The sequence below is a fragment of the Sardina pilchardus genome, chromosome 16 (genome assembly GCF_963854185.1).
Source record: "Sardina pilchardus chromosome 16, fSarPil1.1, whole genome shotgun sequence".
Taxonomy (NCBI): Eukaryota; Metazoa; Chordata; class Actinopteri; order Clupeiformes; family Clupeidae; genus Sardina; species Sardina pilchardus.
The window spans coordinates 100,910-125,724 of record NC_085009.1 but is presented as its reverse complement, the minus strand read 5'-3'; the positions used below and the strand labels follow the sequence as shown (position 1 = coordinate 125,724).

Genomic DNA, 24,815 nt, shown 5'->3' with positions numbered 1-24,815 from the left:
TTAAAAATGCTAACTATGCTAGCAATGCTAACTATGTTAACAATGCTAACCAGGTTGAATAGCTAACTTAGCTAATGATTTCTAGCAGTTATGCTGAAAATGTCTATGCTAACCATGCTTACTAGCTAACTGGCTAGTGAGGACTTTTATTTTGAAACATTTGTTGCTAGGGATCCATGGTGGCCACTATAAGAAATGAAGAAGTTACTGTGGTATAATCATATTAGTTGCTGTGGAAACTGTCATAAATGCTTAATTTAAATGGTTGCTATGTTGGTTGCTAGGTATATGGAGGTTTCATATAGTTGACTGGAGGCAAAGTTGATGATAACTGACAGTTGGAATGGTTGAACAGTTAAATAGTTGAGTAGTTTCAATGGTTAAATGATTTAATAGTGTATTATTGCAGTGAGGACTTTTATTTTGAAACAGTTGAGGACAGAGGAAACAGTTTAACAGGACGTGTAGTCTTCACAGAGAGATGGGCTCGGTGCACTAAAGTCACTTAGTACTGCCGTTTGACATCCGGTGGAGCGTTAACTATATTGAAACGGCATCTTCTGTTTTATTCTGTTCCTTAAATATTCACTAAGACACGGAATATCTTGTTTTCCCAAAAATTAAAATTTCAACGTGCTCAAATCCTTCTTTATCGTAACGTGTTGATTCGCTAGGTGCAAACACTCAACTGGGTCCGTGTAGACACGAATTACCATAGCAATAGCTGCAGGTTCGAACAGACCGGAAATCTAACGGCAGTACTTAAAACGTTTGTGCACAGAGCCTATTGTATGCTTAAAGCCTGAGAGAGAGAGAGCTGCTGCAGGTGGGGCTGACCACCTGGCATAAGATTCTAATTGCCCTATTATGATGTCATAATCACAATGTTAAGTCTATGGGGAAATTTTAAATAGTTTTTATTTAATAGTTCAAAAAGTATAAAAGTTACAAAGTTGAAAAGTCATACCAATCTGGTCCATTAGAAGACCTACGTTACAAAGTTTGAATGAAGTTTCTAAGTTAAACAGTTGAAGAGAAATTGCGTACGGAAAAAATTATCAGCGGAATAATAATAAGAAGAAGCCTAGGAAGAACGAATGACTGTAATGAACTGTATGACTGTAAAGGTTACAATATTGCCTAAGCAATGTGATGTGTGCACTCATGTATGGAGAGTGGATGGGTCTGGGATGGGGGAGTGATGGTAGGTTGAGGGACTGATACTCTGCTGCTTTCTCTTTATCTCTAACTCCCCCCCCTCTCTCTCTCTCTACAGGAGGCCTACTCTGTGGCGAGGCAGTTTAATCTCATCCCTCCAGTGTGCGAGCAGGCAGAGTATCACTACTTTCAGAGGGACAAGGTTGAGGTGCAGCTCCCTGAGCTATACCATAAGATAGGTACAGTTACACACACACACACACACACACACACACACACACACACACACACACACACACCCCATACCTGCCAAGTAATCTCTCAGCGTTCTCCTGTTTTGTTATTTCTGCCGGTAAACTCATGACCATAATTTGCATGACCATCAAACTTTATTATAAAATCATTGATTCATTCATTTTATCTGTTAGTCTGAAATTTTCTGGGGTCAGGGCAGTTGCGTTTTAGGAGCGCAAGCAGAAAACTTAGGCTAATTGCTTCACCTTTTGCCGATTTAAATGATTCAAATGGTACATTGCCTATTCTTCAAGTCTATTTCTGTCTAAAAAAAACCTCATTGCTACACTCATCTCTAAATCTATCGGTGTTAAATCGATACTTTTAAAATGGTGCTGATGCTAAAATAGTGCCTGAACCAGTACTTTGTTTTTATAATAAAATGAATGAATTGCTTTTTCTTACTATTGACAAGAAATATTTGAACATGAGATTGAACTGTTACATTCAATTTACTATCAATATCTCATTGCTTCTATGCATGATACATTTGAATATTAAAACGGCTTGCCATGGAACTGCCAGGTCATGGACAAGTAACCTTATCTAACGTCAAGGGACTCTGCTTGACTGAATGAATTTAATCGAGTCCTTACCTTTCCGGAAATGTTATTAGTGTGCTTGCTGCAAGCACAGGAAATGCTGTGACGTATGAAAGCCATATTTGGTGGGATGACTTGAGACCCCATCCAAAGCATCCTCAATAAATTTGGTGTTATTCGGTCTGTCGATGGCTCTATAATTAGCAAAAACGTGTGTGTTGGTGAATGTATACTATTTCACGGAATAGCTCATCTTAAATTGCTTAGGTAATGCCAAAAGGACATTTCAGAGTGAGTTAAGATACAATGTTGATATTTAAAAAAAAAAAAAAAAAATCAATTATGGCCAATCTTGTAAAAGACACATGGGCAATTGCCACAGTAGTACATAGACTGACACACTGTCACATTACATTGGTACAGCAATTCCACACATACGTATTTACTGATTGGACGACAGAGACACGCTTCTATTGAACAGTCAACACTAGGATTGTCGGCATCGGTATCTCATCCTGAGATTGTTAGATCTTAGCAATGCCATGGCCCCGGAGGACAAGTACGGACTTAATCGCTGTTAGAACTACTCAGTGTTCAGTTGCTATATATAGTGGACAATCACACGATGTTTCTCAGTGACGGTGTGTTTTGGATGATTTGTATTGACCTGAGCATTCTGGGTAAATCTCTCCCATCATGTGGATCATGTGACACCCCGACAATTGTCAGCGAAATACCGGAAGTAGAGCGGTGTGCGTGAGGCAACGAGGATTTTAATTAGAATGTATTCCTATGGAAATCGCAGTTACACTTTCAACAGTAAGTGTGTATATTTAGACTTCGAATTTCGTCACATAATTTATATCACAGCTACCTAAGAGTTTACCAAAGATAACGTCGTTGTCCATTTCAATTTAATAAATGTTTCTGAATTTGGGGAGGTCTCGTATGGAGGCTATGTTTTCCATGTATTCCTGTAGGAAAAGGTTGTGGCTTACACTTTCATAAAGTTTGTACATTTACACTTCAGATTTCGTTACACCATTTATATCATAGCCACCCTAAGGTTTAACAAAAATAACAACGTAGCCCAATGTTATTTTAATGCATTTTTCGGTATTTGAGAGGTCTAGTTATGAGGGTAGGTTAACTAACTGCAGTTCAAATGCTAATCGCGACTAGCATCGCTAGTTGGTTTTAACTTTACCGAGGCTGTTTTTATACTGAATTGCAACTGCTGTTATGAAGACAGTTTGGAGCCTGGCAGACGTGAAGGCAGTGAAAAGTAATGAAATGCATGGTCCAAGTAGCCTGGGAAGCCAAACTATGTTAACTGTGGCCTAAGTTTAATATGGAACGAGTGGTACGTGTTGCCGATATCGTTTCGCAACTCATTGAGCTAGCAAGTCAAGCTAGTCTACATCAGGCAGTGCATATAGATACTATTATGACACTGTTTTACAGTCAGTGAAGCACGAGTGAAAGTCAACATTTGCTTTATATCCAGTGACAGTGGTGCTATTGTCGTTTGAATAAGTACAGTAACCTTAGTCAGAAGATCTAAAAATATTTGCATTCATGCTAGCTGTATGGTCTATGTGCCACCTATGAATCCCCCTGTTGCAAGCTGCTGCCAAGTAGGCTAGTCATGTCTAAAGCGTGATTATTTTCAATAACTACTCCTCCTGATTGATTGTCATTGACACCGTCAGGGTATGGCTTACCAAGAGAGGGAGAAAGTAAGCTGTGTATGGTAGGTGCTTGTGTGGTAGGCTAGGCAGTGCTATTCCATGTAAACTGTGGTGGACTGCGTGATCGCTGGTCAGGCCACCCCCAACCAGCAAAATGTGACGTGATATATCTCTATGTCTATATATCTATCTAGGATATCTGTATATATCTATGTATCTATCTATAATCTGCACTTTTTACTGCTGAACACTGTCTTGCCCGTTTCTCTTTACTCCTCTCTCATGTCAATCTCAAGGGGGCTTGTTCGGTGGTCCCCAACGTGACGCTATAGAGTGCATTGAGGGGGAAAGAAGAATCATTGCTAACCTCTGTAAAATAGTATACTTTTGCGTATTATATTCCGTTTTGTGACACCCAGCAACATCAAATAGGCCTACAATGGATAACAGTTTAGATGAGTAGTACCAACAAGCTAATAAGGCAAATTTGTTGGAAAATAAACCTTGCAATACGGCCTTTAACATATGTGATATTTTGGATACCCATTTCATTGAAGAGGATAGGGTAATTGTGTTTGAAGGGGACGTGACTTAACATAGGCTATAATGAACTATTTTTACGACTTGATTCAAAGCAAGGTCTGGGGCATCATTTTTTTTTTTTTTACAGTTAAGAGTTTTCCGGCAGGATTTTTCTGCTTGGCTTTCGTTATGAAGCTTGACTTGACCTGTCATCGATGCTGCCCCGTCAGTGCAAACTACGCATATCCCTGCTAACTTAACTGGAAAGCTATACTGGATACGTAACTGAAGCGTTCCGTTCGCGACGCGTACAATTCATTTTAGATGACTGGTCCGTCTCCCACATCTGTTGTAGCTACTTTAATAGTGGAAGCTAATTCAACACTTCAGTTCTGCACCTGATGTAGCTCCCCTGTACGCTCATGGTTTGTAAAGCAGGCAACAATTCTGTTACCCTGAACATCTCATCTCCGGTAGCATTGTCCAGTTGTTTAGCCAAATAAAATTATCTGAAATCTCATCATCCACGTATCTCACGTTAGCGATCAGCTGGCAAGGCCAACTGGTCAGTGGAGTTTTCCCATTTCTTATGCAGCATCTGGCCCTAGCATCACTTTAACCATTTGCAGGCTAGAATGAGCGACTCTGTTAAATTGTGTAGCTTTTTAAAATTTAGCAAGCAAATCTGAAAAACGAGCCACACGCACGATAGAAAGCATAGCATTCAGTGTCTTTGTTCTGGTGCGGCACATTCCGAGGTTCATGTGGAAGTGAATGCACTCTCTTTAAAAACATATCCATTGCATGCACCTGCATTCTGCCGTCTGCTGTCAATACAGAACAACAAACAAACAAACTTAATGTTAACGAAGTTGTTAACATTACGCCCTGAAGTAAAGTAAACTGTAGCCTATTGTTGTTTGTGCTGCAAAGAAAACTTTAATTTATATAATTGCAATATAATTATTATGGCCACATTTTTTTTATGAAAAGATATCAAAGCAGGTAGAAGTAACTGTAGTCACTTGACATTTCTGAGGATTTACATATTTCCATCAGGGCAGTGGTATAGAAATTCTTCAGTGGAGGCACCACACTAGTTAATCACGCCATCAACATCTTCTTACCTTTTCTTCTGTTATTACTATTCTTCAACTTTATGGTAGACAGTGAGTCCAGCAAATTGAGAACCTAGGATCCTGTTTATGTTTATGAATGTGACTCCAGTATATGTTGAGACATAAGAGTGGAAAAGGGGGTTACATTTATATAATGCAAATGATTATGTTAACAATGTCATCGAATATGTTGTACAAACAAGAAGAGCGAAATGGTAAACTTTTAAGAAATCATCATCCACATCATAGTATGATGCTGTTTGGGGTTATGGACTTGACAGTTTTGCATGGAATTGCCCATACAGTATATACATATTTAAGCAATATAGCACGAGTGGGAGTGGGTTGTTGCTAGATATTCCCACGGCTGTTGTTCGGCCATAGCCTCGAGGCCGGAGGCCGAGTGGCGCAGGCAACAACTAGCTAATATCCACCTCCGTCATATCCACCTCCGTCATATTCTATGTTCTGAGCGTCTGTATTTCAGCTTGGATGCAACGTGACTGTTCGTTTTACACTTGACAATTTTACATTGTATCACGGAGTGATTTATTATTAGCTGTGAAAAGTCCGAGTGGATTATCGTGGGATATTTCAACTCATGGAACGTCTCTCGGCCAATCAGAAACAAAGAAACAGCTTCATAGAACCCAATTGTTGTATAATAAGATTTGACACATTGCAGTTTTTTAATGCTGGGGTTATTTATAGATCAAAGAAGGTTTGAGGGGGTGGTGTGTATGTGTGTGTGTAAGTGTGTGTGTGTGTGTTTATGTGAAAGTCTTCGTTGCTGGTCTACTCAGCAACATGCAGTTTGTGGACAAGAGGCAGATGTAACGGACTGACGTTTCTGTTTGAAAGAGTTGTTTGTGTGTGTGTGTGTGTGTCTTTGTTGCCGTGTGTACAGTATTTCTGAATATGAATGCTGTCTGGACAGGAAATGGCACAGCTTTTATCACATGCAACCAATCCAAAATCGATTTCATATTCAGAAACGTTAACCAGTAACAGCCAGGTTGCTTTGACATATCAAAACCAAATTTTATCCTATTACATCATTTGAACAGGTGAGTCGTCCTGTTTATTTTACCATCCATTTGAGGCTATAACACATTGCAACTTATTCAACAGTGAGTAAACTGCGGATGTTCCCGCAAAACAGAATAGCTATACTCCTAACATTACTCGTATATTGTTCTAGAAACATGCCTAGTTCCTTAGGCTCCCTCCTTCCTTCAGTGGTTACGTGTTTCATGCTGGCTACACGTGAACAACTCATTCTTAATTCAACATAAGGTCTACAGACCTTAGAGGTGTACATTTCATTTCCATACATCAAAGTGTTCGCCCGTGGCAGCCAATCAAATTCGATGGCGAAGCCTCCAAACAGGAAGTGAGGTCAAATCTCGGAAACGCTTTGAGGTGTCAAGACCATATTTGGCGGGATGATTTTGGACACCATCCAAAGTAGTCTCGGTAAATTTGGTGTAATTTGGCCTCTAGGGGGCATCGCAATTACCAAAAATGCATTTTGGCTCATATCTCTTTACGTGTTTGGGATGACATCTACATTTTTACATTGGAGGTGCTCTGGGACATACCACTGGTGAACCTAGGCAACCCGTCACGTCAGTGTAAGAATTCGGCAATCGAGGGCAACACCGGCAAACTCGAAGTGGCTTCGCGTCTTGGCCAAACTTTGGCGCTTTGACCTGAGGGCGAGCGGTCGCGTCTCGTGCCGGGGCGCTGTCGCGGCGCATCGGAGCAAGCACACTTCGCACTTTCCCACTGGGGAAATGCATTCTAGTTAAAATGTTGTTAACGCGTTGCTAGCTGCAGCAGCGACATTTCCGGAAAGGTACTGACTCGATTAAATTCATTCTGGACTCTCTATCCGACCACATAAAGACGTGGGGATACTTCGGTTTGGCTTTAGGGACCCTCTACTCACTACCACGTAAGTGTAGTGTTGGTTGGAACAGTAGAAGAGGTATAAAAATAGCGTTTTGTAGCGGCGAAAGGACTTGCCCCGGTCACTTCCAGGCTAACGAGTTTTGGCTAAAAACGGTGAACTCGAACTTTCTCAAAATACATCCGAATGACATGATTTTGGTGTCAACTCAACGTATGTACTCACAATAGTCCGAAAAATTGATCTAAAGTGCATTTCACTCCCTTTATTATTATTATCCCTTTAAAGCAAAAAAAAAATGAGCCTGAACTTTTTTACACTCGTGCATGCGACTCTATACGACACAATGGCCCAATCCCAATGTCCGGACTCAGGGACTCACAGACTTTGGGGCACGTTCTCGCGAAATTCATAAGGGCTTAGGGCTGTCCTAATGTCGAATTACGACGGGCGTAAGGGTTTGAGTACACACTTACCGAGCCCTTTCCGTGAGTCTGCATCGGTGCAGACTTAACCTAAGGGAATTACCCACAGTTCAAAGTGTTGTGACGTTTACCGCGGAGATCATAGAAAAATCCGGAAATGAAGGTAAACAACAGCACACACGACACACACGTGCATGGTGCTTTATTAGCAACGTCTTTGTTAGTAAACATTGCCAAGGTACATGTGATCTCGTGAAGTGCTGTTCCAATCCCAAAATACCTATCTGAGCCCATGTGGCCTCACACACTCACACTTAGCACCTGAAATCAATTAAGTCTGTGAGGCTTAGTTCACACTGGCAGTCGAAATCTGGGGCCTCATTTATAAAGGTCTGCGTAGATTCCACCCTAAAACATTGCGTACGCACAAACCTTGCAATTTGCGTACGCACAAAAATATTCTGATTTATAATACCGCGGGCGCACAAGTTTACGCAAGCGGCTGTTTATAAATACCAACCTGAGTTGAATTGTACGTGCGTGCATGCACGAGCACCACACTCCTCCCATTGTCGTCCCACAATATCCCATAAAAGATTCATGCAAAACGATTCATGAATATTCTAACATTTATACCAATCTTTTTATTGGCTATCGTTGAAATGATAGAGACGTCTACGGTGGCCCTGAAGTGCAAAACACAACACAAATAAGACAACACAACACAAATAAGACAACACAACACAAAGAGAGAAATCACGGCCCCAAAGTGCACAACACAACACAAAAAGAGACAACACAACACAAAGAAGAGAAAAAACGGCCTCGAAGTGCACAACACAATGGCAAATCACACAACACAACACAAAAAGAGACAACACAACACAAAAAGAGACAACACAACACAAAAAGAGAAAACACGGCCCCGAAGTGCACAACACAACGGCAAATCACACAACACAACACAAAAAGAGACAACACAACACAAAAAGAGAAAACACGGCCCCGAAGTGCACAACACAACGGCAAATCACACAACACAACACAAAAAGAGACAACACAACACAAATAAGACAACACAACACAATTAGAGAAACCTCGGCCCCGAAGTGCACAACACAACGGCAAATCACACAACACAACACAAAAAGAGACAACACAACACAACTAGAAATGCAATTCCAAGGAATTACCAGTGCATGAAAATGCAAAAATAGATAGATAATGTAGATATGGTTACTAAGGTGTAGCTAGGGTAAACATGGTGGTTGCATAGTTTACAGAGAGTTGATAGTGTGAAGGTAGACAGTTTAAAGATGAAACGTTCCAGTTCTAACTTAACAAATGATTTCTATTCATGTTAAAATGTTGATTAGCTAACTTAGCTAATGATTTCTAGCAGTTACGCTAAAAATGTTTATTATGCTAGCAATGCTAACTTTACTAAAAATGCTAACCAGGTTGATTAGCTAACTTAACCGATGATTTCTAGCAGTAATGCTAAAAATGCTAACAATGCTAAATTTGCTAACAATGCTAACCAGGTTGATTAGCTTACTTAGTTTATGATTTTTTGCAGTTATGCTAAAAATGCTAACAATGCTAACTATGCTAACCATGCTAACTTGCTAGTGAGGACTTTTATTTTGAAACATTTGTTGCTAGGGTATCCATGGTGGCCACTATCAGGAAACAAGAAGTTACAGCAGTATAATCATGTTGGTTGCTACGGAAACGGTCATAAACACTTAATTTTAATGGTTGCTATGTTGGTTGCTAGGTACATGGAGGTTTCATGTAGTTGACTGGAGGCATAGTGGATGATAACTGACAGTTGGAATGGTTGAACAGTTCAATAGTTGAGTAGTTTCAGTGGTTAAATGATTTAATAGTGTATTATTGCAGTGAGGACCTTTATTTTGAAACAGTTGTGGACAGAGGAAGTAGTGAAACAGGATCTGTAGTCTTAATGATCTACATAAAGAATGATGGAGCGGCAACAATGGGATAGTCTAGCCCTTCTTCTATCTTTCTTTATGTAGATCATTGAGGATCGAGGAGTGAGGGAGGACATATAAACGCTGCTTGAGAGGGACCCACAGTAAATACTTTAAAAGTTGTATATAGTCTAATTAATGTTGATAGACAAAATGTTTAATGGATGTTGATAGGCAGATTGTTTAATAGATATTGATTGACAGTTTAATGGGTGGATGAGTGAATGGTCTGAAGAAGATGAATGGATAGAAGGTTGGATGGAATGTGCCTTATATTCTTGTTCTGATACAGCTCTCTGAGAGTAGTTGACACAGGTGTAATCAATTTAACTGGCTAGTCTTAAGAGACCCAGAGTGTACTCTTAAAGCCTGAGACAGAGTAAATAATTTAAAAGTTGAATGTAGATAGTCTAATTAATGTTGATAGACAGAGAGTTTAATGGATGTTGACAGATTGTTTCATAGATGTTGATAGACAGTTTAATGGGTGGATGAGTGAATGGTCTGAAGAAGATGAATGGATAGAAAGTTGGATGGAATGTGCCTTATATTCTTGTAGAATGGAGAGACACAGCTCTCTACTGAGAGTAGTGGATACAGATACAGGTGTAATCAATTTAACTGGCTAGTCTCAAGAGAGCCAGTCTGAGACAAAGTAGATTGTTTAAAAGTTGAATGTAGAGCGTCTAATTGATGTTGATAGGCAGACTGTTTAGAATGGGTGGATGAGTGAATGGTTTGAAGAAGATGAATGGATATAAAGTTGGATGGAATTAGGAGGACTTATTTTGATACTGTTGTGCGCAGAGGATACAGGGGAACAGAATATGTAGTCTTCAGAGAGATTGTATGCACTTGTATGAGATTGTATGCTCTAGCCTGAGAGAAACTGACAGTTGGTGCCCAGGTGGCTGATCAGCTGGAGTAAGATTCTAATTGCTGCCGTGATGTCATAATGAGCAATGTTAAGTCTATGGGGGAAATTGTAATAGTTTTTAACTAATAGTTTAAAAAGTATAAAAGTTACAAAGTTGAAAAATACAAAGCCCACATCGCGTAAGTAAGACCTACGCGACAAAATTTGAATGGTGTTTCTACGTTAAGAGGTTGAAGCTGAATTGGCTGCGTTAGAAGAAGAATAATAACTAGAGAATGTAATTCCAAGGAAATTACGAGTGCATGAAAATGCAAAAATGTACAGATAAATCATGTAGATATGGTTACTAAGGTGTTGCTAGGGTAGACATGGTAGTTTCATAGTTTTTGAAAGTTGATAGTGCGAAGATAAACAGTTTAAAATTTAATTAGCTAACCTGATTACCAGATTAGCTAACTATGCTAACAATGTTTACCATGCTAACTATGCTAAAGAGGTTGATTAGCTAACTTAGTTGATGATTTCTAGCAGTTATGCTAAAAATGCTAACTATGCTAACAATGCTAACCAGGTTGATTAGCTAACTTAGCTAATGATTTCTAGCAGTTATGCTAAAAATGCTAATTATGCTAATAATGCTAACTATGCTAACCATGCTAACTAGCTAACTTGCTAATGAGGACTTTTATTTTGAAACATTTGTTGCTAGGGTATCCATGATGGCCACTATCAGAAATAAAGAAGTTACTGTAGTATAATCATGTTGGTTGCTATGGAAACTGTCATAAAAGCTTAATTTTAATGGTTGCTATGTTGGTTGCTAGGTACGTGGAGGTTTCATGTAGTTGACTGGAGGCATAGTTGATGATAACTGACAGTTGGAATGGTTGAACAGTTAAATAGTTGAGTATTTTCAATGGTTATATGATTTAATAGTGTATTATTGCAGCGAGGACTTTTATTTTGAAACAGTTGTGGACAGAGGAAGTAGTGAAACAGGATCTGTAGTCTTAATGAGATTGTATGCTTAAAGCCTGAGAGAGAGAGAGAGCTGCTGCAGGTGGGGCTGGCCACCTGGCATAAGATTCTAATTGCCCTATTATGATGTCATAATCCAATGTTAAGTCTATGGGAGAAAAAATGTTTTAAAAAATTAATATAAATTCAACGATAAAGTTTTCAAAGTTGAAAAAAACATAGCTGAAGTCACCTAAGTAAGACCTACGCAGCGCAGTTTGAATGAAGTTTCTACGTTAAACGGTTGAAGCTGAATTGCACGCACAAAAAGCGTTAGAAGAAGAATAATATCGATAACTAGAGAATGTAATTCCAGGGAAATTACGAGTGCATGAAAATGCAAAAATGTATAGATACAGTAGATAATGTAGATATAGTTACTAAGGTGTAGCTAGGGTAAACATGGTGGTTGCATAGTTTAAAGAAAGCTGATAGTGTGAAGGTAGACAGTTTAAAGCTAAAACATTAGTTCTAACTGAACTAATGATTTCTAGCAGTTATGCTAAAAATGCTAACGATGCTAACTATGCTAACAATGCTAACCAGGTTGATTAGCTAACTTAGCTAATCATTTCTAACAGTTATGCTAAAAATGCTAACTATGCTAACAATGCTAACTATGCTAACGATGCTAACCAGGTTGATTAGCTAACTTAGCTAATCATTTCTAACAGTTATGCTAAAAATGCTAACTATGCTAACAATGCTAACCATGCTAACTTGCTAGTGAGGACTTTTATTTTGAAACATTTGTTGATAGGGTATCTATGGTGGCCATCATCAGGAATAAAGAAGTTACTGTAGTAAAATCACGTTGGTTGCTATGGAAACGGTCATAAACGCTTAATTTTAATGGTTGCTATGTTGGTTGCTAGGTACATGGAGGTTTCATGTAGTTGACTGGAGGCATAGTTGATGATAACTGACAGTTGGAATGGTTGAACAGTTAAATAGTTGAGTAGTTTCAATGGTTAAATGATTTAATAGTGTATTATTGCAATGAGGACTTTTATTTTGAAACAGTTTTGGACAGAGAAAGTAGTGAAACAGGATCTGTAGTCTTAATGAGATTGTATACTTAAGCCTGAGAGAGAGAGAGCTGCTGCACCTGGACTGGCCACCTGGCATAAGATTCTAATTGCCCTATTATGATGTCATAATCACAATGTTAAGTCTATGGGGAAATTTTAATAGTTTTTATTTAATAGTTCAAAAAGTATAAAAGTTACAAAGTTAAAAAAAACATAGCTGAAGTCACCTAATTAAGACCTACGCAGCGCAGTTTGAATGAAGTTTCTACGTTATACGGTTGAAGCTGAATTGCACGCACAAAAAGCGTTAGAAGAATAATAATGACCTATAATAAGAATAAATCGGATAACAGTAGAGTGCATTTTCATGCACTCTAATAACTAGAGAATGTAATTCCAGGGAAATTACGAGTGCATGAAAATGAAAAAATGTACAGATAAATACCAATGCTAACCAGGTTGATTAGCTAACTTAGTTGATGATTTCTAGCAGTTATGCTAAATATGCTAACTATGCTAACAATGTTAAGTATGCTAACAATGCTAACCAGGTTGACTAGTTAACTTAGCTAATGATTTCTAGCAGTTATGCTAAAAATGCTAACTATATTAACAATGCTAACCATGCTAACTTGCTAGTGAGGACTTTTATTTTGAAACATTTGTTGCTAGGGTATCCATGGTGGCCACTATCAGGAGTAAAGAAGTTACTGCAGTATAATCATGTTGGTTGCTATAGAAACTGTCATAAACGCTTCATTTTAATGGTTGCTATGTTGGTTGCTAGGTACATGGAGGTTTCATATAGTTGACTGGAGGCATAGTTGATGATAACTGACAGTTTGAATGGTTGAACAGTTAAATAGTTGAATAGTTTCAATGGATAAATGATTTAATAGTGTATTATTGCAGTGAGGACTTTTATTTTGAAACAGTTGTGGACAGAGGAAACAGTTTACAGGATATGTAGTCTTCACAGAGAGATTGTATGCTTAAAGGCTGAGAGAGACAGAGCTGCTGCAGGTGGGGCTGGCCACCTGGCATAACATTCTAATTGCCCTATTATGATGTCATAATCCAATGTTAAGTCTATGGGGAAATTTTAATAGTTTTTATTTAATAGTTCAAAAAGTATAAAAGTTACAAAGTTGAAAAAAACATAGCTGAAGTCACCTAAGTAAGACCTACGCAGTGCAGTTTGAACGAAGTGTCTACGTTAAACGGTTGAAGCTGAATTGAACGCACAAAAAGCATTAGAAGAATAATATCAACTACTAGAGAAAGTAATTCCAGGGAATTACGAGTGCATGAAAATGCAAAAATTGTGATGTAAAACTACTTAATGAAAGCTCTTGGTGTAAAATAAGCCGTTTAAAAGTTGAATATGGATAATGTAAAAGTTGTTGTAAATGAATGTTAATTGATAGTTTAATGGATGTTGATAGGTATATCAATTTAAATGGATGCTGATAAGGCATATAGTTTAATGCATGTTGCTATCTATGCAGATAGTTGCATGGATGTATAATATGTAGCTAATGCTTGCGAGCAGTTATAATTACCATGTTACTTAACTAAGTAAACTAATGTTTGCTAGCAGTTATGCTAGCAATGCTAACCATGCTAATCAGGTTGCTTAGCTAACTTAACTAATGTTTACTATGCTCAATGCTAACCATTTTAATCAGGTTGTTTAGTTAAGTTAGTTAATGCTGTGCTTGGGATAAAAAATAAACAATATTGTCCTACAGAATACTCTTCTCAATCGTTAAAGTTCAATATCAATTTAATTTTTCTCATAGAGCGGCAAAACATTACACACATCTCATGCCAGTTTTATAGTGTTAAACATTCAGAGAATAGGTTAGTTAGGTGTAGATAATAGAACATGGTGTTTAAAGCCACCTGAGATATGTTACAAAGAGGTAGGATAGTTACATAACCAGTATGATAATGCATGAATTCCATTTAGTATCAGAAAGTTCAAATAGTCCAGTGTAGGGAATGAATTGTCCATAAGGATTAGGCATTGTCATAGGGCAAGTAGTGGGTCACTTGGGTGCGCGGGTCAGGAATCTGGGCAAGGGGACAGCAACAGGCGATGGCAGGGCAGTCATAGGGATGGGACTTCAGTGATGAGGGCCAGACACAATGATGGCTGATGAATGGTAAAGAGGTTTACCTCACAGGTGAGATATGGGGGAAGAAAGAGTGACATAAAATGGATTAGTATTACTATAAGTCATGATGGTTAGTATTAATAAGTATATCAATGGTACTATATAATGTTAGAGAGAAAAGGCAGAGAGGGATAGTTAAGAGAAAAGGGGAGTAGAGGGAGTTGAATGGCAAGACAGAGAGAAGAGGTAAGAGGGAGAGTTGAGAGAGAGAGAGAGGGAGAGAAGAGTTGTACAGCATGACCCCATCATCCTATGTGCCAGTCACATAAGCACACAGGATGATGGGGTTGCCCAACCTCCAACCTGCTTGGGGGAGGGAACCAGACCTTATCTTTCAAGTTTAACCTCTTGTTTAGTTCAAGTTCAGATAAGTTAAGTTGAAGCTCTTGTTTAGTTCAAATTCAGGTTAATTATTTCAAGTTTAGCTCTTGTTTAGAAGTTCAGGTTAAGTTACTTTCCTCTTGATTAATGTTGGTGTAATAGGTTGCCCAGTGCTCTTCGTTCCGATAGTAGTTTTGAGTCTTTTGAGGTGTCTTAAGGCATAACTATTCAATGCACTTAGTCTATTTTTAGTTTTTTATGATTATGGTTTGTATTTTATTGCGTTGTTTTGTTTCCATTAGGCCATTGATTAAATTGACATTGTTTTTATTATTTCTCATTATTCCATATTCCGTCATTGTTATTATATAATTGATTGAATGACTTGTTTATTTACTATTCTCCTATAGTCATTGTTTGTTTTCATTAGCTTTGTTTATATTGATACTGTTTATTGTTTATGTTGCTATTCTCTTTAGTCAACACTAGTCTGATCAACTGCTAAATTTAATTATTGCATTGTTTTTGTTTGTATGTTGCTTTGGACAAAGGCGTCTGCTAAACTTTTCATTTTCATAAAATTTCCATTCTGAATGATGTGAAAGGTGTCAGATTCAGTTCAAGTTAAAATACAAAATATAGGATCATGATAACTGTAATATGTTTGTAAAACACCTGAATGGGCGCAGTGCTGGAGATCAGAAATGAAGATATTGTCCAACAATGTGTTCTTCTCTGTGGTTGCAGTCGTAATGAGATTTGTGAAACCTCTAGACTGAAATGAATCAAAGATGGGCTTCCTTCCATCAGCCAGTAGGTTCTCATTGAAATCCCCACAGACAATAACTGGACCATCAGCTATAACATGTAATGAGTCCAACAGATGACAGAGATTTGGGATGAATAAATTTGCGCTGTAATCTGGTGGTCTATAAATCACTGCAATTAGTGCTGAAACTGGGGCCACCACTTTCACTACTAGGAATTCAAGGTCAGTCACTCCCTGCAGGTATGGCACATGATGGGCTTCAACATGGCTTTTCACAAACAGTGCAACTCCTCCACCATTCTTCTGTAGATGAGTAAGAGTTGAGTAAGACACATGCCTGTTGCGCTTGTACATATGGTAGTTCTCCAGCTGGATATTATCTGGGACAAAGGTTCCGAAAAGGTGTGTTTCAGTGAAACATAAAACATCTGCAAGGCACATTTCATGGTGTTTCTTGACATCATCAATATGTGCTGATAGTCCCTCTGTGTTATGATGGATCAGTTTTAGACATGATGATGAGCTGACTGATGGGAGACAGTGTAGAAGGGGCATTGCATTTCCAAAATGTGCTTTTTGCATACTCTCCAAAGAATGTGTGATTTGTGGATCTGAATAAATTGTGTTTTCATCAAAATCAATTATGCGTAGGCCACGCAGTGAGGTTGTTCTGCTTAGAGCCACATATGCCATACCTGGTTCAAAAATTCGGTTCAGTGAAACCACAGCAGAGTCTCTAGTCATACCTTGAGCCTTGTGAATCGTTGAAGAAAAGGACAGAACTAATGGTAGCATTAATCTCCTAACTCCTTTCTTGCTCAGAGATTCCTCTATTCTGTCAATAAACACTAAATTATCTGGCTGTCCTGGTACCTTGTTGCGATGTCTCTGACCTGCATTTGGACTGTCTAGTTCAATGCCAACCATCTTTACATCCTTCTTGCCATTTTGGACTTGATAAACAATCTTAGCAATCTTTCCAAATGAGCCATTTACCAGGCCATCTTCCACATCTATGTTTCTGATCAACATCACTGGGGCACCTTCAGCGATATCTAATCTATCGGGTAACTCTCCTTTACATCCTTTGACAGGCTCTCTCATTCTTTCCATGCGTCCAGTTCGAGGATCTTTTCTGTAGTCATGGGCTTCAACATTGACCAGTTCAGAGTACAGAGCAGAGATGGTGTTTGCATTGTGTTGCTGTACTTCTTTATTAGTTGCAAAAAGATGTAAGATGTTTTTGGGACAGTCTTCAGCTTGACATACAGCCTGAGTAAGAAGAGCTCTGTCTGCTTCAGTTAATGCCTCTCCCTTACGTTTCACTCTTAGCCTGTTGAGTAGTTCTGCAAATGGCACGTCATCTTTTTGACGCATTATTTCTGTCAGAGTAACAATTTGAAACTGGTCCTTCCAGAAATCAAGAACATGATCCTCGTATACACAAAGAGGTTTAGCTTTGCCTGGTGCAGGGAGCTGGAAGAAGTCACCAAAAACCATTACAGAAATTCCCCCAAAAGGTTTCTTACTGCCTTTGATTTCTTGAAGCCTCCAGTTAACATACATGAAAAGTGGTTTTGATACCATGGACACCTCATCAATGATGATTATCTGAACATTAGACAAGGTCGCTCTCACTTCATCTCGACAGTTTCCAAGGCACTGGTAAGGTGGCTTAAGGCTTCTTGGTAGTTTCAGGACAGCATGCAGTGTCTTGCCAGATATGTTGAAGGCTGCTGTGCCAGTAAATGCTGTGAGAAGGACAGTGGGCATGGACATGTCTCTTTCCTCTGTGATGCAGGGTAACTTGCGGAGTATTTTTGATGCCTCTGCATAGATGCATTTGATAAGGTGTGATTTGCCTGTTCCAGCACCACCAGTGACAAAGTAGAAAAACTGATCAGCACTCTGTCCACACACACGTCTTATGCACCACTTACGCACTGTGTAGAAGATGGAGGCCTGCGTTTGATTAAGATTTTGATACATGCTTCGGATAACATTTGGGTCTGTTTGAGGAGCCTCAAACATTGGCGTTACACTTCCTCTGCTGGCAGTTGTGCTATATTCAGGAATGTCATCCTGTTCATTTATTTCCTCTGGATTTATTTCCTCACGCTCTGAAACACACTCAAGTCGAAGAAGCTCTGTCTCAGGTGCTAGTGTTGTCCATGCATCTTCTACAGGCCCATTTTCTTCCAAGTTCTCAATAGCTTTCTCAATTGCATCACTGCTCTTTTCAAAGTGGGACCTGTTCTCTTTAACAATAGCAAGTACACTCTCAGGATAGTCTTTTCCAGGAAGCCTTACAGAGCCTGATGTGTAAAATGACTCATATGTTGAACCTGTAGGTATCAATTCTGAATTTGAACGGTGGGGTAAATAAAGCTTGAGTAATGTGCCATAGAATTTCTCTGGAGCTTTTTGCACAGAAAATCTGGCATATCTGATGATGGCAGGCTTTCCAGTAGTGCGCTTCTGAATAAATCCCATTTCATTTAGAAGTGGTAAAACTTTGCTTCCTTGTTTCTGCCTTCCATAAACAATTCTGTAAGTGGAAGCAAACTCTGCCATGCACATTGTTGCAAATTCTGGTGTACTAGGTCTGTTTTTGTATTTGTCTCCCATCCCAGACATCCAAACATTCTCTGATTCAGGTATTCTGTCATTCAGATATCTCAAAGGGACACTCATTTTCAAAGCATCATCATCAGTGGGTATAAATATCACACTTCGAGAACAAGACTTGAGTTTTAAGCTACAGACTCGTGCAACAGCCTCTTGAACACTGACCTCTCTGTTTTTGGAGTAGGCTTGCATGATTTGTTTCATTTCCTCGGAATCAGATGTAGTTGACTGAGAGGTGTCAGACACAACTCTTTTCAGATACTCACTCATTTCGTGTTCCGCTTTGGAAATGTATGATAAGATGTACATGATGCAAGAATAAGGGTTCAGGACAAACTGAATGTCCATGTTAGCATTCCATGCCCTTAACAAATGTGGGTTGTAGCCATTTATCCAGCTGTCTTTTGGTTCACGTTTCATTACTAACACACTGGCTGTTGTTAATGACTCAACACAATTTAGGTATTCCTCATAGGTTAAGTTGCATTGTTGAAGTAGTTGTGGGATGCTTTCAAACGATGCAGTTGGATTATTCAGCAACTCCCATACAGGCTTCAGTTTAGTTTTGGCATGTTCAGGAGACATGGACGGAGGGTCATGTGCAGCTTCATCATCAGATTCATTGATGAGCTCTGCAGGCCTTGGTCGTGTTATGAATGTGTTCTCAACAGGCTGTTTTGGAAATCCAAACCGACAGTGCTTATTTCCCTTCTTACATGATTTGGAATGTCTTTTGCTGTGGGTTTGCACCTCTGTCACTATTTTGAAAAGTTCTGGATCTTTGTCAGGGTCAGGAAGCTGGCATGTTATGTACCGATCCACAAACTCACACACATTCTCATCAGGATCTTCCTCAAATACAGGTGCGTTCTTACACCAAACCAACATATGTATATGCGGTGAACCTCTAGCTTGAAATTCCACTCGAAAAAAGTAGTCAATGACCTCACCGATTGGCTGACTTGGTGACAAAATCAAATTTCTCATCAGGGCATCGACACGCTTGTCAAACATACGCATGGTAGTGACAGGGTTGCTGCGTAAAATCTCGCATTTTGAGGCCCAGTCAAGCTGAGAGAAATCAACCTGTTCACCTTGTTGTGTCTTTATTGTTTGTATAACCTCTGGCCATCTCATTTCGGCAGCACTGAATGTAACAAAAAACGTTGGACAGTTCAGAGTACGTAACATTGCATATAGATCGCGTAGTGTTTTTTCCCAATATGCAGGGGTACCTCTCAAAGGTTGCATGAACCGCGTGGCATATTTGTTGTGTATCAATTTTTCAACCTCACGTTTGTCTTGGAGCATTCTTGCTGTTATTTTGCGTCCATCCCGTGTCATAGGTTTTCCTTTACGTAGTTGGATAGACATTGAAGACCTGGCCAAGTGCATTTCAGTGATAAACTGTGCAAAGAAAATGTAATTGGTGTCGAGAGCAAATCGATTGTCAATAGAAAAGAGACGTGCATTGAAATATCTGCTTGGCGATAATTTTATGGGTCTTTGTGTTTCATCCAACGTGTTCACTCCGGTGGGAAACTGTACTGGAAAGGCCATCGCTTCTAGTTTGGGAACTTGGAAGAAATTAACTGGTCTGTTTCCTTCAGCTGGGGCCACGCTAAATATTCCTTCACCAAATGTAATCATTTCCTGTGCAAGATCAGCTGGCTGCAAACAGGAGTCTATCGAGCATGCTCCATTTTGCTGACTTGTGCTTGGCTCAGGTGAATCGTGGTCATCATATGACTCATTCATTTCGTTATTAGGCTGAATGCAAGCACTGTTAGTCTCATCTATTGCATCAGTCTGCATTAGATCAATTGCCTCTGCATCTGTAATGTAATTTTCCCTTGTTTCATCCTCAAAAGCAGGTATATCATGTATAGTTATGTCTCTGTACTCTGGATGCATCTCTTTTAGTTTTGATAAGGCACAAAGAACTTTGGACATGTCAAGAGTTTGGAACTGGTAATGTCCTGTATAATTCATTCTTCTTTTCAACTTGACTTTCAAAAATTGAGATTGGCTGCTGGGTCTAGGCAAAGCATTGACTGTTGATTCCACCTCTGATGGGACACACACAACTCCGCCGTGTATTAATTTCTGTTGGCCTTTGGGAAGACTGATTATTTTTGCAAATGGTATATATTTTGCTATTATGTGCCTCTCAAGTATATTTAGATTACTGAGTTCTGGAGGAATTTGTGCTAGTTCCAATAAATTAATGGCAGAAATAGGCGGCAATCTACCTGATTTGAGGTTTTCGTGACAGCTATGACAAATCCATTCTGTCTTTTGTTCTGGTGCACAACACGATTCAAGTGAACTGCATTGATTGCTGCAAGTATGCACATATTTGCCTGTCAAGCATCGTGCCACCATGTCTGGGTTCTTTTGATAACTTGAATGTTTACACTGTTTTACCTGATTGTAAAACAAAGCTCGGTGACACACTGTGCAGGCGAAAGTAGGACCACTCTGTACATCCATTTGAAAAGCTGCAATGGCATCATGGAGATGGGTGCTTTCTGTTGACTGTTGTTCAATCTCTGGTTCAGATTGAATTCTAGATAGACGTGCAAGATTACGGTATTTCCGCTGTATATGTAAAGCACAACGGATTTTCTGAAGCATTTTCTGAAATGCGTTATTAGGACACTTTTGCTGTAGGCGTAGGTAATGTCTATAACGTCTGAAAGAGGGGTCATTTCTATATTTGTCAGTGAAGGTTTGCTTTTTTTTCTGGCTGTATGTTGCATTACTTGCATAGTGATGTTTCATGATCAACTTCTGTCTTGAACGAAAGTTAACATTGTGCAAGTATCTCTGCTGTATGTAAGCCTGCTGCCTCGATCTAAAATTTGGGTCAGTTGAGTAACGCCTTTGAATGTAAGCCTGCTGCCTCATTCTGAAATTTGAGTCAGTTGAGTAACGCCTTTGAATGTAAGCCTGCTGCCTCAATCTATAATCTGGGTCACTTGAGGAACGCTTCTGAATGTAAGCCTGCTGCCTCGATCTAAAATCTGGGTCACTCTTACGCCTCTGAATGTAAGCCTGCTGCCTCAATCTAAATTCTGGGTCACTTGAGTAATGCTTCCGTATGTATGCCTGCTGCCTCGATTTAAAATCTGGGTCACCTGAGTAACGCATCCGTATGTAATCTTGCTTTCTTGATCTGTAATTCGGGTCAATTGAGTAACGCCTCTTCATGTAAGACTTCTTGTCTTGTTGAATGCAGTTTGCATATCTCTTTCTTTCATACTGCAGTTTATTTATCCTATTTTTTTCATAATATTTTTTTTGTCTGATTTTATTGTTCTCACTGGGCAACATTTTGTTACGAGCTTCGACAGCTTTTCGACGTCTGCGATCTTTTGCACGTTTAGCAAGCCGTGAATTCAGGGAAACAGCTGGAGCCTGGAACTCCGCAGGAGTACTTTGTACATTGTCAGTGTGCCTTCCTTGCTCATCATTACACTCAGATGTAGGTCTAAATAACACCGGCATCAACTCATAAACCCATTCATCAGATGTGTCAAAAAAGGCCCAGAATGCAAACAGTTGATCAATCAAATCACTCAAATGGTCAAAGGTCAGCATCACAGCAGTACCATCGTTTGCTGGAAATCCCTGGGATGTCCTTGAATGTGGATCAAAGATTCCATATCGGTCATTGGTTTTAAACAAGGCAATTGTTAGGCTACCTACAGTCAGCAGTGCAAAATGTACATCATTTGACAGACAGTGTAGTCTTTCAGACAGCCTTGAAAAGTCTGCAGCACCATCAGGTCCATCTTGTCTGAAGTAACCATACCGTGACAGGCACTTTTCAATGTGATGCATCCTTCCATAGATCTCAACACTATCAGGTAATTCATCGAGAGCCAAGTGGTCAGGTGCTACATTGCCTCTAGTGCTTAGTCTGTCCTGTACTTCACTGTACATTGAGTTGCCTTTTTGCAGAATGTAGTCAAGATCGTCACTGTTAAGTTCAGTTCTGTAATGGAGAGTGGCGAGAAATACAAGGGAGTTGCAAGTGCACTGCTTGCCTCTGTTGTTCTCATACCTCAAATGATTTTGACTATGACTTGCTTGAACACAGTTGTCTCTCTGTGCCATCTCCATGTCAGCAGCCCCAATTACCTGATTTAGCTCACTCTGGTCACATGAAGACTGGCATGGTGTTTCAGCTTCAGAGAGGTCCAACTTTCGCCAGCGTTTTTTCTGAGCCTCTGAGCGACGACCTTTCCGTCCCATGTTTTAAAATGTTACTATAACACCTGTAGTATGAAACTGGATGACTATGGAGTATTAAGTGCAATATAAGCTGTACAACTTGTAGTATGATCACTTACAGGTTATTCAGTATTATTTTAATCTGCTTACAGGTGGTACAATCAAACTTTTCAGTAAATAAAAACTGTGCAGAATAAATTATTAATACACAATAATCAAACAATATTCTTTATTTTAATATGTTGTTACAATTAGGGATGTGAGAAGAAGAAAATGATAACTGATAATTTACTGGTCAGGAATAAACAAATGTTTACTGAAGTTTAACACTTAATATGGTCAAAACTTGTCTGATGCTTAAATTCTAGAAAAGTATCAGTAGTATCAGTAGTAATTCTGAAGAGGCAGCACTGGAGTGGTTAGGAGTGGTCACACTAATGGAGGCAGCTGGTTCAAGGTGATGCAGAACTTGGTTGGAATATCAAAATCCTCACACAGCACAGCAGGTCTTGCAGGACAGCTCAGGTCTAAAAGTACAGAGCTAACAGCACAGATATTTTTCAAAGAATAGATTGTTCAAATGTTTGAAAGGTATGATTTACAGATAGCCCACAGATATACTGTATACTTCTCTGTATGAATGGTTCCCAGGTGTAGCTCTCAGTATAGTTCAGAGTATGACTGATTCAGAGTATGACTTATTCAGAGTATGACTTATTCAGAGTATGACTTATTCAGAGTATGACTTATTCAGAGTATGACTTTGATTCAGAGTATGGCTTTGATTCAGAGTATGGCTTTGATTCAGAGTATAGTTCAAGTATGTGCCACAGGTATGTGCATTCAGGTATGTGCCAGGTATGTACAGCAGGTACGTAATCAGATCGTGTTTAGAATTCTTGTCACCAATATGTCTGCAGGTATGTAGGTAAATAGGTTCTGTTGTCAGAGATGATGTCAGTAATGATGCCAGCAATGTTGTCAGTAATGTATCTTTCGTGTATAGAAAAGACAAACAGTATGTGACCAAGTATGTGCCAGGTATGTGCTGCAGGTATGTAATCAGACAGTGTTAAGAATTCTTGTCACCAATATGAATGCAGGTATGTAGGTAAGTGGGTTCTGTTGTCAGCAATGATGTCAAGTAATGTTGTTAGTGTGTATGCGTGTAGGGTGGAAGGACGTAGACGTGTACAGGTGCGTACAGACAGACAGACACAGTGCAACAGGTGGCACACGGACACCCCTCTGGTGGTGAAGGCTGGTCTGGAACGAGCCTAAAAGAAAACAAAGAAACAAATGACATATTTCCAAAAACAAGGAATGCATACAATTACTCATTACCACTTAAATGTCAGGCCACGTTCTTCCCCGATCAAGCTGTACTAGTATTTCAAGATGCTACAACATTGTAGAATGAGCAAAGCAGCATTCCTTGTTCTATTCGTTGTAGTAATAGGCAAGTGATTGTGATATAGGTTAATGAGTTAAGTGAAGTGAAACTCAAGCCCATCAAAATGGCAAATTAACATTAGAAAAATCTGTCTGCTTTACATGAATAGACCATTATCCATTGACAAAGTGTAACCATTGACAAAGCGTAGCAGCATAGCTGGTTTAGATGTAAAAAAATTGAGATTCATACCTGAGACGTCACCACCTCAAAGGACTGAGGGCAGCTGCTGTAACAATACAATGCAAGATTCAAATATGTTAATCAAGCAAATAATATTCAGTATGTCAACTGCCTCAGGGGTTAACTGCTGACAGCTAGCCCTGCTTGTAAAACTCTGTAGACTCAGTTCTTTGAGTGATTGGGTAAATGATGCTAACTTATGGCTCACTTTAGGTTGATAACAGCACTTCATGTCAAATTCACTATGATATGTTAATTGCTGATATAAACACACTAATGTATACTTACTGTCTTGAATCAAGACTGGAGTGTGTCTGTTTTCTGTAAATGAGACAAAGGGGAGAAAAAAAAGCACAAATCTCATTAAAATTTCAGAATGAGTAACTTTTATAATAAAATGTTCAACCATTAACTCTTTACAGATACACCATTTCTGTACCACTGGTGTTTGATCTAAT

At 39.2% G+C, this 24,815-nt stretch overlaps 1 protein-coding gene across 1 annotated transcript in view; it reads left to right on the top strand.

Moving 5' to 3' along the window:
• The window catches only part of LOC134060204 (voltage-gated potassium channel subunit beta-3-like), a 143,698-nt gene that overhangs the window by 63,129 nt on the left and 55,754 nt on the right, over positions 1–24,815 (top strand). The window contains exon 10 of the mRNA XM_062516834.1: positions 1,277–1,397. Within this exon, the coding sequence (XP_062372818.1) occupies positions 1,277–1,397 (121 nt within the window). The remainder of the gene's footprint in view (positions 1–1,276; positions 1,398–24,815) is intronic.